This window comes from Trachemys scripta, chromosome 17, assembly GCF_013100865.1.
Source record: "Trachemys scripta elegans isolate TJP31775 chromosome 17, CAS_Tse_1.0, whole genome shotgun sequence".
In the NCBI taxonomy this organism is placed as follows: domain Eukaryota; kingdom Metazoa; phylum Chordata; order Testudines; family Emydidae; genus Trachemys; species Trachemys scripta.
This window is the reverse complement of record NC_048314.1, coordinates 17,825,832-17,842,094: the sequence shown is the minus strand read 5'-3', so window position 1 is coordinate 17,842,094 and position 16,263 is coordinate 17,825,832. Positions and strand designations below refer to the sequence as shown.

The 16,263-nt window shown below is 46.1% G+C and overlaps 1 protein-coding gene across 1 annotated transcript in view; it reads left to right on the top strand.

Annotated features, from left to right (window-relative positions):
- Positions 1–16,263, top strand: part of VAV2 (vav guanine nucleotide exchange factor 2) — a 258,067-nt gene that overhangs the window by 147,184 nt on the left and 94,620 nt on the right. Inside the window, exon 4 of the mRNA XM_034752021.1 lies at positions 12,256–12,324. Coding sequence (XP_034607912.1) covers positions 12,256–12,324 — 69 coding nt within the window. The remainder of the gene's footprint in view (positions 1–12,255; positions 12,325–16,263) is intronic.

The window sequence follows — 16,263 nt, the reverse complement described above, 5'->3', positions numbered from 1 at the left end:
TGGAGCACCTGCTTCCCCCCCCCCCCCCGTTTTAGTTAGGGGTATATAGTAAAAGTCATGGATAGGTCACAGGCTGTGAATTTTTTACTGCCCATGACCTGTCCATGACTTCTACTAAAAATACCCGTGACTAAAACATCGCCTTGCATATAGTGCACTAAGGCTTTGTCTGCACAAGGGCGGCTTGTAGAGGAGGTGTAGCTACATGCCGCAGTGAAAAGCAGGCTGTGTCCACGCTGCAGTGCGTAGCTATGCGTGTCAGTGAAAGGCTCTGGCAGGGAGGAGGCAGTGAGGAGAGACTTCAGCTGCCGCAGCTTGTCCCTGTTGCCGGAGTCTTTACCTGCGGCAGGAGAAACACTCCAGTAGCAGTGTAGACAGGTGGGTATGGCTTGGGTGAGTAGAGAGCCACATAGGTTATGTACTAAGGGCCATACTCTCACCCTTCTGGAGTGTCTTTACCTGTCGAAGCCATGTCTCCCCCTCTACGCTGCTGATTATACCCATGCTGTAGGGGGAGGGCCGTGGCTACCTATCCATGTCCTCTACACGCTGCCAAAAGAAGTGTACCGAGTAGGCATATCCCAAGATGATGCTGTATCTATGATCATGTAACATTGTCTCTGCAATATCTTATTGCGTAGCTTATGATTTCCCCACTAGAGCTCTGCTGCCATCAAACTCGCATTGATCAGTTTTGTCACACCCAGACCGCCAAGAACAGAAAATCGTAATGGTTCGATGCAGCCCTCGGAAAGTTTGCCCAGTACGAGCTGTTTCTTTTGAGATATGAGGAATGTAACTGAATGGTCAGTTTTTAATTAAGTGCAGTTTTCCATCTTTGCACTGCAGGAAGCGGTCGTCGTGTTCTGCTTTATAATGACACTTTTGGGCATTTATGATACTTTGGTATGTTTCATCCATCTCAAATGTGAGTTGATACCATTATTCCTGTTCCTAGAACGGGCAATGAGGGACAGAGAGGTGGAGTGACTCACCCGGTGCTTTGTACCAGTCAGAAGCACAGCTAGTAATAGAACGTGAAGGCTCTTGATTTGAAGAGCTTGCAGCTGGTTTATCATCAGAGGAACTTCTGAGTTCACCGCTGACTTACTCCTTTTGCAGTCCCACTGAAGCCAACGGGGAGGGTGTTTTCAATGGTGATTAAATGCATTGTGAAACCGCCTGGCTTTCTTTGAACGACTCCCTGGGTACGCCCAAAAGGATTACGTTTCTGTGCGATCCCATGAGGCCCGTTAAAGCTTTTGGAAGCCAAAGCGAATGGATGGCAAGTGAGCTACAGCAAAAGCATAATGGGATGGGGGAGAGGGGACGATCTCATGCTTCGGGAATAACTGATCACTGTGTAAGAAACGAAAAGGTGGTTTAAAAACTTGGTTGTTTTGACAGTTCCAAAAAGCTGAGATTACCGTCCTTCCTGATGAGAAATGCATTCTGAGATTTAAAATAATCCTTCATAAACATTTAAGACCAGCCTTCAAGAGTAAAAAGCAAGCACTCTAAGTGTTTTGTCTTCCCAGCAACTAAACACCAGGGACTGGCCCGGGTCAGCAGACTCGAGCTCACAAGGGAGGCGAGGTCCAGAGCCCAGGCTCCTACCTCAGCCCAAATGTCTACACCACAATTTTCCCGCCCCGCAGCCCGAGCCCCATGAACCCAAGTCAGCAGTCATGGGCCAGCCGTGGGTGTTTAATTGCCGTGTAGACGTACTCTTAGTGTTCCAGGGAACGTGGTGTAAAACCAATTTTTTTTAAAGTGGGGGGTGAGTATATTTTCAATCCATTGGAAGTACTTAACACCAACCAATCAAGCCGCCACCTGGTTTCTTGGATGGATCATTGGCTACCCACAAAACATCCAGACCCTTAAATCCCAGGAGGGCTGTGCAGATGCAGGAGAAACCTAAGGCGATGACTGAAAAGTGACCTTCCATAAGTGTGCCATATGGATGGCAAATGCTTGTCGAGGACTGACTGGTCGGAGTAGAAACTCTTTGTCACAGAAAGCTGTGTCTGCATGTTGTGACAGTTGATTATTTTTTATAGATGAGATTTATTATAAGCCATGCCCTGGAGTTCCAAACCGTCTCAGCCAATCAGGATGCAGCATCAGAAGCTGCCTATTTAATTATTGAAAGGAAGCTGTCAAGTCCTCCGTACTGACGTGCCTTGAAAAGTTCTACTTTATGGGAAGCCCGTCTCTTTATTCCCATTTAGTGTGTAGAATAACCTCCATCTGCACTCACACCCTGCCACTGCTTCCCCCAGTCACACAGATGTGACAATGGCTCCAGGCCAACAAGGGAGTGTGGAAAACGATCCATTGACAGCAAAGGGCCAGATCTTTCTCTGCTGTAAATCAGCATCCCTTCTCTGAAGCGAGCGGAGCTACATCCATTCAGGCAGGCTGATGATCGGGCACCAAAAAAGCTGATACTGAAAGTGCCATTTCTAAAGTGAGGCTCATCTGGTGAGGTTATAATCTTGATGGCATTGCGCCTTGCCTTCGAGTTTCATTGTGCTTCCTGTGTACGTTTCTTCAAAACCTTTCAAATCGGCCCAACTTTAGGGGGCGTTCGTCCTTAAAATAGCTAAACTATCCTGTTCTTTCTTGATTTCTCAAATAGTCTTATTTATACAGTAGTCGCAATGTCAATGAAGAAGGAAAGGGGTTACGCCAGTTGAGGATCTGTCCTCGGAACAAAGCTATAAAATTGAGATGGAGACTTTGAATATCCCCAAGATTTGAGCAAGTAGGGACGGTGACTGGATCTAGGGTTTTGGTTCAGGTCCATCCCTGTGGCAAAAGAGACTATATCATACAACCTTGTGAACGGAGTCGAGACCTGCAGTAAGGGTTCTGATGGACTTTTAGATGAACCCAAAACCCCAGCTTGGATTTAACTATAGATTTCACAGGTGTGTTAAGTGACTCCCTCCTCCATCTATACAGAAGAGAAAAAGAGAGAGTGATATTTTATGACCACCAAGAAACAGATCCTGGCTGAAGCCTCCTCTGCTGGTTGCATAGCTATAGGCATTAAGGCCAAAATTTTCAAACTGGGGCACCTAAATCCACCTTTAGGTGTCTAAGTAAAAGTGGACTAACTCTTAGCAGGGCTTAGCACCGTTGCTTCTTATTGACTTCTCCAGCCACGGTCGGCAATTCTGGAAAATAGGTGTCTAAATATGGATTTGAGTGCCTAACCTTAGGTACCCATTTGAAAATGTGGGCCTATGCTGTTAAGTGTGGCAGAGCTGTCCAGGAAATATAGCTTCCCAGTGTGACCAGCCGTATCAGTACAGGAGGATGATCTATGTTATATTCTGCCTGAACTGCAAGGGCATCGGTGTTCATTTCCTATTGGTGAAAGGAAAAAAAAAACTCCCATGTGCTCTTATTGGTGCTTATGGAGAATCTACCCACTCCCACTCTACAGCAGTGTCATTCTGTCCTGTCTTCCTTGCACGCCCCTCCGCCCAGGCCTTGACTCTGCGTTGAAAACCAATAGCAAAGCTCCCTGGGGTTTCACTGGGAGTAAGATCCAGCCCCGAACTTTACAGAATAACCACAGGTGACAAAGTGATTGGTTGGGTTTTTTTCATATTCAGCGACTCCTCAGATATTAATTTATTGCACCCATGTGTGTCATATTTGGTCACAGGATTATTTTTGCATTTGCTTCTGAGTTGTTTAAGCTCCAGGAAAACACTGTGTCACATGCACACAAGCTCTCTGACCCGGAAAATACCCTAAGTGTTTCATAAGATCAAGGACGTACTTTGCATTGCATGCCAAGAGGGCTCATTTTCCGCTGGAATAGTTGTCTTAAAAAAAAAAAAAGACCTTCGTTCCAAATTCCATAACAAATAGCACAGCATCTCTCCCCCTTTTGGAAGACTATAAATCAAATGCATCAGATCAGTCCTACTTGTGATTTGCTCTTTGTTCTCTGGAAATAACACACTGCTGAACCCTGCGTTTTCTGTCTCTTAAGAAACTTACTCTGGGAGGTTTATTATCTTAGTTCTGCAGGGGATTGTTCCAGAAACATTTGAAGTTGTTTGGAGTTTTGCCATTGACTTCAATGCAATTAGGATCAGGGCTTAGCTGCTCCCAAGGCTTACAGGATGTTTGCGGGAGATCCTGGCCAGCGGGTGCTGTTTAGGGGAGATTGAGTAGGAGCACCAGCGATCATGCTTTTTAAAACTAAAATAAGAGAGATTGTTACCCCCAGAAAAGGCAATGCACATCTGTGCAGGAGGCAGAGCTTTCTCGGAGGCTAGTCTGAGACCGGGCAATAAACTCCCCCAGGGATGAAGAACTATCACAAACTTCACCACCTTCTGCTCCAAGTACCAGGCGCGCGTCTCTGACCGGCCTTCTTCAATATAAACACAAAGCGACATGGCTGTTTAATAAAAATCACCCAAACCCAAAACAAAACACTCAGAAACCACCCATAACAAATGTTACTAGTCACATTGCTTAATGCACAACTGGAAGGCACTCAAATACTATGGTGAGGAGCAGGGCCGGCTTCAGGAACTGCAGGGCCCGATTCGAATACCTGGTGGCGGTCTGGATCTTTGGTGGCAGGTCCTTCACTCGCTCCGGGTCTTCTGCGGCACTGAAGGACCCGCCGCCGAAGACCCAGACCACCGCCGGGTAAGTGTAAAAAATAAAATAAAAAAAATAAAAAGGTGCCTAAGTTAGGTGCTCTTCTTTAAGGTGCGGGGCCTGATTCGGGGGAATCGGCCTAAAGCTGGCCATGGTGAGGAGCGTGGTTTTAGAGCCTATATAGACTAGAATAGACATTGGAATGGGAATCGGGACATGATTTCTGTTCCCAGCACTGCCACAACCTCACGGTATGGCCTTGAGCGTGCCATTTAATCTGTCTCTGCTTTATTTCCCCTTGTATAGAGTGTGAATGACCATTCTTACCCGCCTTGTTTTGAGGTCGATATACTGTATTCTTATTTATGTATCTTCTTGTGCTAGCTATGCATTGGAATCCTGCAGCTTTGGATAGAAACCGCCTTAGATCCCTATTCCTGGGCTGCTGTTTAGAGAAGTTTACTTCTCCCCAAACCATTTGACTGTTATATGCAAGTGCCTGATAGGTCATGAGTTATCAGGCCTTAAAATGCCTCATCTATTGCTGGCTTGCTTTTTCTCGCTCATTTCATTTCAGATGTGGTTTTGGGAGTTGACGTCTCACAAAGCACTGGATTAAGGGATTAAAGTGGGGTTTGTCAAAGGTGCCTGAGATAGTGAGGTGCAGAAGTCCTATTTCAAGCCGGTGGGGGGGGGGGAGGCGGAAGCAGGAGGAGGCTTCTGAAAATCTCACCCTAAGAACCTGACTCTCCTCTCACGTACGTGAGTTTAAATTGGTGTCAATTTCACTGAAGTTGGTGGAGTTACACAGGTGTAAAACTCATGAGAAAGTAGAATGAGGCTCTAATGCCCTGTGCTAACTGAAAGCTTCATTCCAAGCTGCCTTCATAACAGATACCAGCAAGGGAAATTTAATTTTAGGCCTAGCAATTGTTGAGGTTGTGGCTGCTCAAATCATACTGGCACCCGAGTATGTTTTGGAAGGAGTGTTGCAAAGCAAGACAGTAATCAGAATGATGTGACTGTTCAGTATATCTCCTGAGTCGCCAAGGCAAGAAACAAACAAGATGTCAGTCTTTTTTGGAAAGCTGACATTCCCAGCACTGAACAACATTCCTTTCTAGTGCCGATGGCTTGTAGTGAGAGCTCATCCAGGGCTTAATATTGCAAGTCGCCCAACCCTGCAGCAGCCTAGTTTTCTTTCTCTGAACCCGTATTTTGACTGCCGCTAACTGAATGCGTTCGCTCTCTTCAGATAAGGAGGAACCTTATTTGGCTTTGCCCATTTTACTATCAGGATTGGGCCTGGAATTTTCAAAAAGAGTGAGGTGTTCGCCTCCCTTTGAATTTCGGTGGGATTAGGGTTCTAACTCTCCCAGCTCTCTTTGAAGATCTTTCCAGGGTGTGTACACATCTGATGTTGATTCTGAAGTTGTGATACTTGGAGATTTGAAGGGTTTGTGCCCCAGGGGAATTGTCCCCTTTTAGTGCCCTTTAAAGAAAGGGGAGATAAATATTAAAATACAAACAGGCCCATATCAATACACCAGCTCTGAACGTCTCTGAACTTTGGGGACGTTCACATCTGGATCTGAATTTTATGGTTCGGTCCCATGTCTGTATAAAAGCAACATTGATCCCAATATTTTAGATAACACAGTATAACTCCATATGGACGAATGCCAAAAATAAGAGGCTGTCTCAGTAAATACGAATGTTAACCAAAAACTAACCCGCAAACGGGGTAGGTTTAGCCAAGAATGGTTAGGTTAAAAGTTCACCTAGCGTGTTGTGTTTTTTTTTTTTTTTTTTTTTGTAGGGTAGCTTTGACCCGTGTATCATCATGGGACAAAAACGAGAGAGGGACGCTCTTTTCACAAAGACACAAAATCTGTCACGCTGGCAACTGAAGTGGAAAACTTCATTTCCTAGACACAGGACATGAGCTCTTCTGGAAGGGAACCTGATAAAAGGTCCCTGGAAGGTGATCTAATGGAAAACAGGGAATACAAGAAAGTGCTGTAAGAATTGAATGAACAGCACTGATGCGTGCACTTCACCTGCCTTCCCCTTTCAGAGCCTGGGGCACAGGTTGTCCTTCGTGTAGTGTCGCTAAGGGTCAGCCTCCTTTTTAGCATGTTCATTAATGTTTGTTCGTTGTCTACATTAAGTGCTTTTAAAAAAAAATCTTGGTTAGAATTTGACCGTTTTATTTGTACTTTGTTTGCCTATCCGAGGTGCATTAGTGGCCTGCATTGCTGCAGTGTCTGATAACATGGCATGGGACAGACGCAGAACAGAGGCACAGAGAGATGAAAGAACTTGCCCAAGGTTACACAGGACGTCTGTGACAAGGCAAGGAATTGAACCTGGGTTCTCCCAAGTCCTAGGGCTAGGCTGTTGTCCTACCCACTGGACCAGCCTTCCTCTCTGAGTTCCTCATGGTTTGAATTTTGACAAAATCTGCCCCACTGATTTTATGATGTAGCTTCCTTTGTGTCAGGCTCAATTCTGCTCCCACGGAAGTAGGAGTAGGTATGCTAAAGGGAACTAGATTGTATTGGCTTGGTAAGCAGGGACTGAGATGACCTAATAGGTTGTTTTCACTCTCTAATGCCTATGACTCTAATTCTAAATCCAGGCCTGATAGCACAGCGCTAGGCTAATAGATAAACTAAAAAGAAAACCAAAAACAAACCAACATCCTGGATAGATAAACCGTATGTGCTAGGAAATCATGTCACCACACACTGAATGTACTGAAGGAAAATTCTGTGGAAAGTGTTAGCAAACAAAACTATTCTTGTAATAATGGTTTCTTCTTATTGTCTCATGTGATGCAGAAATGTACTTTCTTCTCTGCAAAGTGAAGGGAAAATTGGATATAAAATAGGGAGAAGTTTTAGATAATCAGCTTATTATTATTATTATTAATAATAATAATAATAATAATAATCAGTATCAAAGTACTGCCTAAAGACCCCAGTTGAGATCAGGGTCCCTTTGTGGTAGGCACTGTACAAACAGAGTGAGGAACATTCCTTGCCCCAGTGAGCTTACAGTGCTGATAGACAAGGCAGACAAAGGCTGGGAGGAAGGAAGGACTGTTTGTCCTATTTTATAGATGGGGAAATGCGGCACAAAGAGAGTAAAGCCCTGTTCCTGCAATTGATCAGCACAGGGGAATTGCTTCCCCCCTGAAACCGTGGAGGGAGGCTCTACGGGGCTGCTGCAGTCTACCTGTGTGCTGCAGGCAGGGGCGGCTCTATGTATTTTGACGCCCAAGCACGGCAGTCAGGCGGCTTTCAGTAGCACGCCTGCGGAAGGTCCGCCGGTCCTGCGCCTTTGGCGTATCCACCGCCGAATTGCCGCCGAAACCGCGGGACCGGCGGACCTCCCGCAGGCATGCCGCCGAAGGCAGCCTGACTGCCTCCCTCACGGTAACCAGCAGGCCGCCCCCCGCGGCTTGCCGCCCCAGGCACGCGCTTGAAGCGCTGGTGCCTGGAGCCGCCCCGGCTGCAGGAATGGAGTCTTGGGGACTAGCCGTAGGTGACACAGTCTGTGACAGAGCTGAAAACAGATCCGGGGTCTTCCAAGTCCCAGCCGTAACCACAAAGACCATCCTTCCTCTCCAGTTGTTTGTGTAATCTCCTCCTTGTTGTATTTTCTTCTTGAACTGCACTTTTTGTTTCTGTAGTTATCCTTGAAGCAACTGGGGCTGCAGAGAGAGAGGCTGTGAATCCCATATCTGCCATTTTTTAGTTTTGTAAAGTCGAGGTGAAACAGCTGGGACAGCATGTGAAATTGCAATCTGTAAACGCTGCTCCCATGTTTTTCTCTTTGCCATTTCTTTACCTTAGCCACTGATTGAACCTATAGCCTAGAATTTCAGTTGGAAACGTGTGACTTTATTATTCTTAATTACTGTTTTACCTCCTTGCTTCCTGCCAGGCTGAACAGTAGAGAAGGAAGGAAACGGTTTAAGAGATTAAAAGCAAGTTACATTTAAAAGAAGGAAAGCAGTGCACCATGTTTTCAGTGTTCTTTCTAAACAAGCATCGTTTAAAACAAAAATAACTTTTCGTGGTTCCTTTTATTTGTATTTATTTATTTCCAATCAAGCCACATAGTGCGCGCAGGGGGTTGTTCGTACAGCACCAACAGCGTGCTTGGAGCTTTCTAGAACATGCATGGGAACAAGGTCCCTGTCCAGAAGACCTTGCAGTCAAAGTAACAATACTTACCACTGATGTAGCACATTCCATCTATGGGTCTCAAAGCCCTTGATGAAAGGAGGAGGACAGGACGTAACGAGGCATTGTGGGATTGGCTGGTCAATTTCCTTGATTTGTTTCTTTTTTATTAAGTTTGAAGATTTCAATCATCACGGATTTAAAGTTACGGTAAACGTTTAATGGCATCAAACAAAGCTGCCGGTCTCTAGAGCCATACCCAAGGACCTCAACGTATTTAAAGAAATGTTAAGCCTCACAGCATCCCAGCAAGGGAGTTAATTATGCTCCTGTATAAGTTTTTCCTCAGCTAGGGCCGAATTCACCTTTGTGCAGAAGGCCAGCACTAGAATTATTCACTGCTTAAGTCCCACTGAGAGCACAAATTGGACTTAGCTGCTACATAGGCCTCGTGCTTGACCGCTGCCCAGGGTGCATTTCTACCCTATGTGTATTAATTTTGTGCTCAACCTATGGCAGGGAGGAGCTCTTTTCCCACCCTTGAAATCACTCTAGTCCTGCTGCCCAGTGACCCACTTCCTTAACCTCCTCTGTTTTTGTTGTCGCAAGCAGAAGCTGGTGCCAGTTTCCATGATATCCTTAGCCGAGCGCATTAGTAGCTGGTGACTTGCACAAAATTGATTTGTCAGAGGTTCACGCGTCTTTTATATTAGTCACTGACCCCTGGGTTGCAGCAGGAGACAAGAAACGCACCCACTCAAATATGTGTTGATAAAATGAAAACCACAGACCCTTGGGATCGTGAGCCGCCAGTGTTCAAAAAAACATGAATCAGCTTCTGAAAATCATGAGATTTGTTAAGATAATCCACTACAGGTTCTTTTTCTTTGTCTCCTGATTCCTGAGCCTTTAGGACGCACTTGCTTCATGTTTTCAGGCTTTTCTCTGCAACCAGGAGGGCTAGAAACGACCATCACAAATGTCACACAACTTGTGATAAAATCATGACGGTTGGCAACACTGGACTGTGCTCCCTAACATGGCTTCTTTGTGACTAGACCCGGTACAAGTGGCTGTCTCAAGCTATGTTCTTAAGTTCCTTGTTTGCCTCATGAATGCAAACTCACAGAACATGATCCCATTTACCCAGTTTGAGCTCAGTGGGCAGTGGTGCACCTTTCCCTTTCTAGTTCAGTGCCTTGATGCTGTGTTACTTTGAACCAAACTAACTGCAGATTTGAGCCCTGTTAAGAAACACTTACTCGGTCTGATGCGATGGCCAAGGGAGGAGAGAAGTAAGGCAGGTTAGTCTTAGTGAACTGATCCAAGAATAGCAAAATCTGGGGCTTGCTGGGCCATGTATTAAACCTTTCATGCGAATCAATCTGTTTTGAAACCGGAGAAGGAGGAAATTAAACTTGGGTGTGGTTAAAAGTTCGCCTGTTTCCAATTTTGCTCACCCACAACATGAACCTCAGATGCAGGATCACAGTTAGCGGGACGGTTCTATGGGGAATCCACTACCACTTGTACTCTGTTCATGGATCCTTTCCTTGTGTCTCATTCCTCCCCCCCGCCCCCAATTCCTGCACTCCCTCTGCTATCCTTTCTGTTAACAGCAGTGCCACGAATAGATGACAAGGGGGAAACTGATCAGCTTTGATATCCCTCTGCCTTTATTTAGTGTTATCCAACCAGCTGGCAGCTCTGAGCAAAGGTCATTGTGTTCGCAATCCGGGGAATCACAGCTTGGCCATCTGGAGTGAAGTGCAGGGTTGACTATGGAAGATGGGCCAGGCCCTCTGCAAGGACTGCTTAGTAACTAGAGGCATCCATCCCTACCAGCACATTAGCCCACTGAGGCCTGTGCCAGCAATAATATATTGGGTTTAATTAAAGCAGTATTTTTCATCTCCTCTGTATATTATTTGATTATTGCTTCAGAATAGCCAAGGAATTTATTTCTTTGCTCTTTTAATCTGCCTCTTCCTTTTTTCTTTTGGTGTTCCCTCACACACACACACACACACCCCTCCCCCCGGGCTTTTAACTGCTTAAAGCGATCGGACTCTTTATTAGTTTAAGTAAATAAGAGCATTTTTCACAAGCATTGCGCTTGAAGACATGTTTGTTCATTGCAGATGGAAGCCTTTATGGCTGGACCAATTCCGTGCGGTAACTCTAGCACGATGGGGCACTCAGATTCTGGACTTGATTCCAATGGCGTTGGAACAGGGGGCGTGCTGAGAGCCATTGAACAAAACTGTAAATCCTGTATATGATGGAAACCGTTTCAAGCTGGGCATGCTGGAATGGACTAGGGTAGCACCCCTAGTTCCACCACCCGTGCTTGATTCTTCAGTTCCCTGCACCTTGTGCTAAAGTCAGTTCCAGCTGTGCAAAGCAAGGCCACAGTGGGTGTAAAATTGTGTTTGCAGAAACAAAGGTGCATTTGTGCAGCATCTAGCACAGGGATGTTTTGGTTCAAGATGCTCTCACTGGGAATGGAGAGTTGTGATTGTTAGCCTTTAATGCCCAGTTGCCGTCAGGTATAAATGCCGGCATGAGATGGAAGGCCATGGAGGATCAAGCCCAGTGTCTGGGGCGGGACTTCCCTTGAAAGTACAGATAGCACCCTGCCACCTCCCTCCCCCCCCCCCAAAAAAAAACCAACCACCACCTAGTTTTGTTGGAGCCTAGGCGTCAACTTGACCAGCTCAGCACACGTTAATCTGAGCTGCCTTGTCTGTTTTAGAGAGTATTAGTTGGCGTGAGCTAGCTACCGTGTTCTAGCCACATACCTTTAAATCTTAGTCTAAGGCGGCCAAGACCCAGAGGGCCCACGGAGCCTTTCCCTGTGATCACAGATGCACTTACCACCGTAGGCACCAGGGGCTGTTATTCAAGAGGAAATTTGGCCAGGGTAGAGCAAAACCCCAGAGTCGTGTAAACGAACACAAGGTCAAACATGACTCTGCACCCTCGCAGGCAGGGACAAGTCCTGTCTGCCATTGTTGTCCTGGATTAACCCTATTGGAGCCCTAGGGCTAACCATGGCCAGCGGCCACAATGTGAATGTGAACTACGTCTTGTCCATGTCTCCATTGACTGCAGAGTCCTGATGAACGCTGCGATAGTCAACGGGTCTCCCTGACGTTGTGCTCTAGTATGACCTAATTTCCTACTGCAGCCACAACCCTGAGCCTGAGCTGAAAACAGAGAAGAGGTCTTCTCAGAAGCCGATGCCCATGGGGCTGGATAGGTGTAATACAAATAAGTGTAATACTGATGAATATTTTTGTTCCAAAGCAGCCCCTCGTTTACCTAATGTGCTGATCTGATTTCTCATGGGCTACAGCAGATGATGATTGTATGTGCAAGAGGTCAGCATGACAAATAACGTATTTTCTCTCCTCTCTTCCAGACCCTTCCCTTCAGAGGAGACCACAGAGAACGATGATGATGTCTATCGGAGCTTGGAGGAACTGGCTGAGTAAGTGGCCGTGCAAAAAACAAACAAACAAAAAGTCGCAATTCAGTTTCAGCAAGGAATGATCAAAGAGGGAGGCCCGGCACTCAGATCCCAGCTGTCCTATTTTATGTTCTTGCCAAGAAATTTTTGTGCTGCTGCAATAGTCTGGCTTTTTTCCCCCCCATGTAGAGCACTGGGAGACATCAATTCTAACAGAGCTCAATGTGGGGTGATTGGAGGCTAAGACTATGAAGATTCCTCCATAACTCTAAATCCCATTTTAAATACACGGGGACCGTATGTGATTCCCCTGATTGTCTGAGTCAGGAATAGCTCAGAGAAGGGAGTTACCTCCTCTTTAACTGTCTCCTCTCAGCAGCGGGTAGTTAGGGGATTACAGATCAGTAGATAATCCACCCAAGAAGGTCTTGTGCAGAGCATAATTCTGGAAACTCCACATCACGTGCCCTATTGCTCTGTTTAATCCTAACAGTGCACTCAGCACTTGACAGTTCGCAAAAATACACTGTCCCTGACCGGAAAAGCATACAGTCCAGAAAGTCAGATACTTGGGAAATGGCCATACTGGAAAAACAAGAGATGGAGAAAACGTAGTGGGGTCCAGTGGGGAAGGGGAGAGAGGGGTCAGTGAGTCTTTCTACTAGAGACCCTGAACAAGATCCTGGCTGTGTGTATACTGAGGAAACTGTCTAAATAGACAAGGCAGGGAGAAAGGAGGTATTAATATCCCAATTTACAGATGGGGAACTGAGGCACAGAGAGGGGGATACTGGAGGCCAGACAGGAACGCTGTGGAAAAGGCCGGATTTGAACGCTGGTCTCCCGAGTCCCAGGCTAGTGCCCACCGTGACTGGTTTGTGGGATTCCTGGCTTTGGTGCTCCCTGATTGGTGATTTTCACGCTTGGTGATGGGAGATATGGGACACTCGGCTTTATGTTGTCACCAGAGTAAAGCTGGAATCTGGTTGCTGCTCTTGTAGTTCTGCAATAGCGTGTTCATCTAAATTGGGATTTTCACAGGAGCCAATGAGTACTGGTATATGACAGTTGGGTGTCTAACTCCCTTAGGCTACAATGAAAATGTCAGCCAGTCTTTTCAGGGCTTCAAACACATGACTAATTGGATTTATTTCTGATCATACGGTGTGTTGTGGGAATGCCTTTGGCGTATCCGTTTCTATCTTTATCTCTGGCGTCTGTCTCTGCTATTGTGACAATATTGAAGATTTTTAACAACCTTGAACCTAATCATAGAGAGTGAAATCCGGGCCCCATTGAAGTTGATGGCAAAATTCCCATTGACTTCAGTGGGGCCAGGATTTCAATAATGTGCAATCCGTTTCATATGGGGAGAACATTTGCAAGGGTGGATATATGGCTTTATACAGTTAAATATTATTGTTCAACAATGTAAATAATAAAGCTTAATCCAATGAGTTCCTTATGGCTTCAGTTATTACAAAAGTAAATCATAAATGGATACATGGAATGGAGTATATCTGAGTCCCTACCTCATGGTTTGGGCCTAGCAGTGATAATTGAATACGTTTTAACCTATATAGGGCTCCTTTCAAAAATAAGAGTTTCCCCCTCCTAATGGTCTTAAAATAATTTTAATATTGGGTTTTAAAATGCCTGATTCTGACCCAGATGCATGTTTTAAATTGGGGGATACGTTTGTGTGAATTCCTGGTGTCTGCGAAACTGATTACGGCTATTGGAGCTGGCTGTGATCCAGGCAGTGTGAGCAGGCAATATTTTCCTTAAAATAAATGTTTTCAGTCTGTGCTCCATGCAAGGAACAGCTTATGCTTTAAAAAGAAGGATTCACACCTGTAATTACTTTGCTGCTGGTCTCTGCTGCTTCTAAGATGTGACTGTTCCTTTCTAGCTGTATATGTTCTTCTATAACCCCCGTTCCCATATTACCTGAGTAATGGATGGATTATTAATGGTTTTTATCCTCGCAACGCCCCTGTGAGATTGGAAAAGTTGGCCCTGGATTTCTCTGTGCCTCAGTTCCCAATTGGTAAAATGGGACTAATATACTTCCTAAGTTCCTAATGGGACTTCATAGCCTAACTCATTAGGAAACCCACTCCCATTGTCTTTCAATGAAAATAAGGCTCCTCTCCTTGCTCTCCCAGCTTCGCTGCATTTTTTAACCCCACATTTCTCTCCTCCTCATGAGATCCAGGCTACAAAGTTTGTGGGTGTTCAGATCCATTGGAGAAGGACCCATATGCCCCCCCCCAAAAGGGGGGGGTTAAGATCCCAAAGTCGTCTGGTGTTTTCCACTCCCCCCGTTAGGAGTTTACGTTCTTCAGCTTTGTGCCTATCAGATAGGAGCGCCCAGAGACATACCCAATATTGTAAAATATATCGCAACACCCAAGGAATTCATTCGAATTAGAGCTTAGTAAATTCCAGTGATAGAAAACTAGGAGATTACCCAGGTAGGACACATCGGCACTGTAGTGGAAGGTGTCCTGTCCAGTGCCATAGATGGATGGGCACTAGTTGATTGAGCTGGCATGCTAAAAATAGCAGTGTACAGAGGTGAAAGTAAGCCGGTCCGGTCCAGCGTACCGGCAAGAGCCAGTACACCGTGCCAGACTGGACCGGCTTCTCCAGTGGTGATTTAAAGGGCCCAGGGCCCTTTAAATCACCGCTGGAGCCCTGCCACTGCTGGGGTAGCGGTGGCAGGGCTCCGGCGGTGCTTTAAAGGGCTGGGGGCTCCCCGCAATGGTAGGAGCACCAGCCCCTTTAAATCTTGAAAGGCCCCGCCTCTTCCAGTTGAGGCCCCGCCTCTTCCGGTTGAGTCCACGTCCCTGCTCTGGACTCCGTCGTACCGGTAAGTCCTTTGTTACTTTCACCCCTGGCAGTGTATCACGGCAGCACAGGCAGTGGCTCAGGCTGGCCGCCCGAGTACAATCCCATCGATCAAAGCCGGCGCGTGTATGTCTACCCGAGCTGGCAATGCCACCTCCAGCTGCTGTGTAGACGTACCCTTAGGAATGTCCTCAAGATTAATGTTCTAGCTCCATGAGGGGTGGCCTGAGCAGCATGATTCATTAGGAGTGGTCTCTCGTTCTGTCTTCCACAAGGAGATACTAATTTGAGCTGCACAATACCAAATACTGTGCAATAATGTTGCATCCTGGCAAGCCCAGGATAGCATGAGAAAAGAAGAGGTCATTCCTGAGCTGGGAGTGATTCAATGTCCCAAACGTCTTTAGCATCCAGCGGCCATGGGGGAGGGACGAGCCCATCCTTAAACGTTGCTCGGGTGCTAGGAAATGATTTTCACAGCAAGCTGTAAATGGATCCAATTCTAGGAAGTCCAACCACTATTGAACAGTGAAACCGCATGTAACAATCTTCCCTACTTTGTCAACCTTTCACTGCTTTTCGCTGCTCTGTATTCCCCTCCCCCCTCCCCCATTAGCTACACAGACACGGTTCTACTGCAAATTATTGGACTGTTTCTCTCTCCCCCCCTTAACTATTTCTAAAATGGGTTGTAGCCCTGTTCTGAACGTAACTGTCAAAGCTTCCATCAATAATGGAGCCGAATTATCCTCGTTAACTTCAGCCCAGGGGAACAATTTGTGTAGTGGGGGTGCTGAGAGCCATTGACTGGAACTGTAAACCCTGTATATGATGGAAACCACTTCAAGCCAGGGTTTGCTGCCGCACCCCTAGTTCCAGCCCCTATGCTTCAGTATGGTAGGATACAGCCTGTGATGGATAGCCACTGAAGAGGAATGCAACATAGAGCATCTATAGACATAGTAAATAAATGGAGTTGGTCTAAACTGCTCCCAATTGAGAGTTTTATTATTAACTTAAATGGGAGCAGAGTTTGGCCAATACTGAGTGCTTTTGAAAATCTCTCCCTTAATGCCTCTAGTGTACACAAGTGGAATTGCTGGAGGG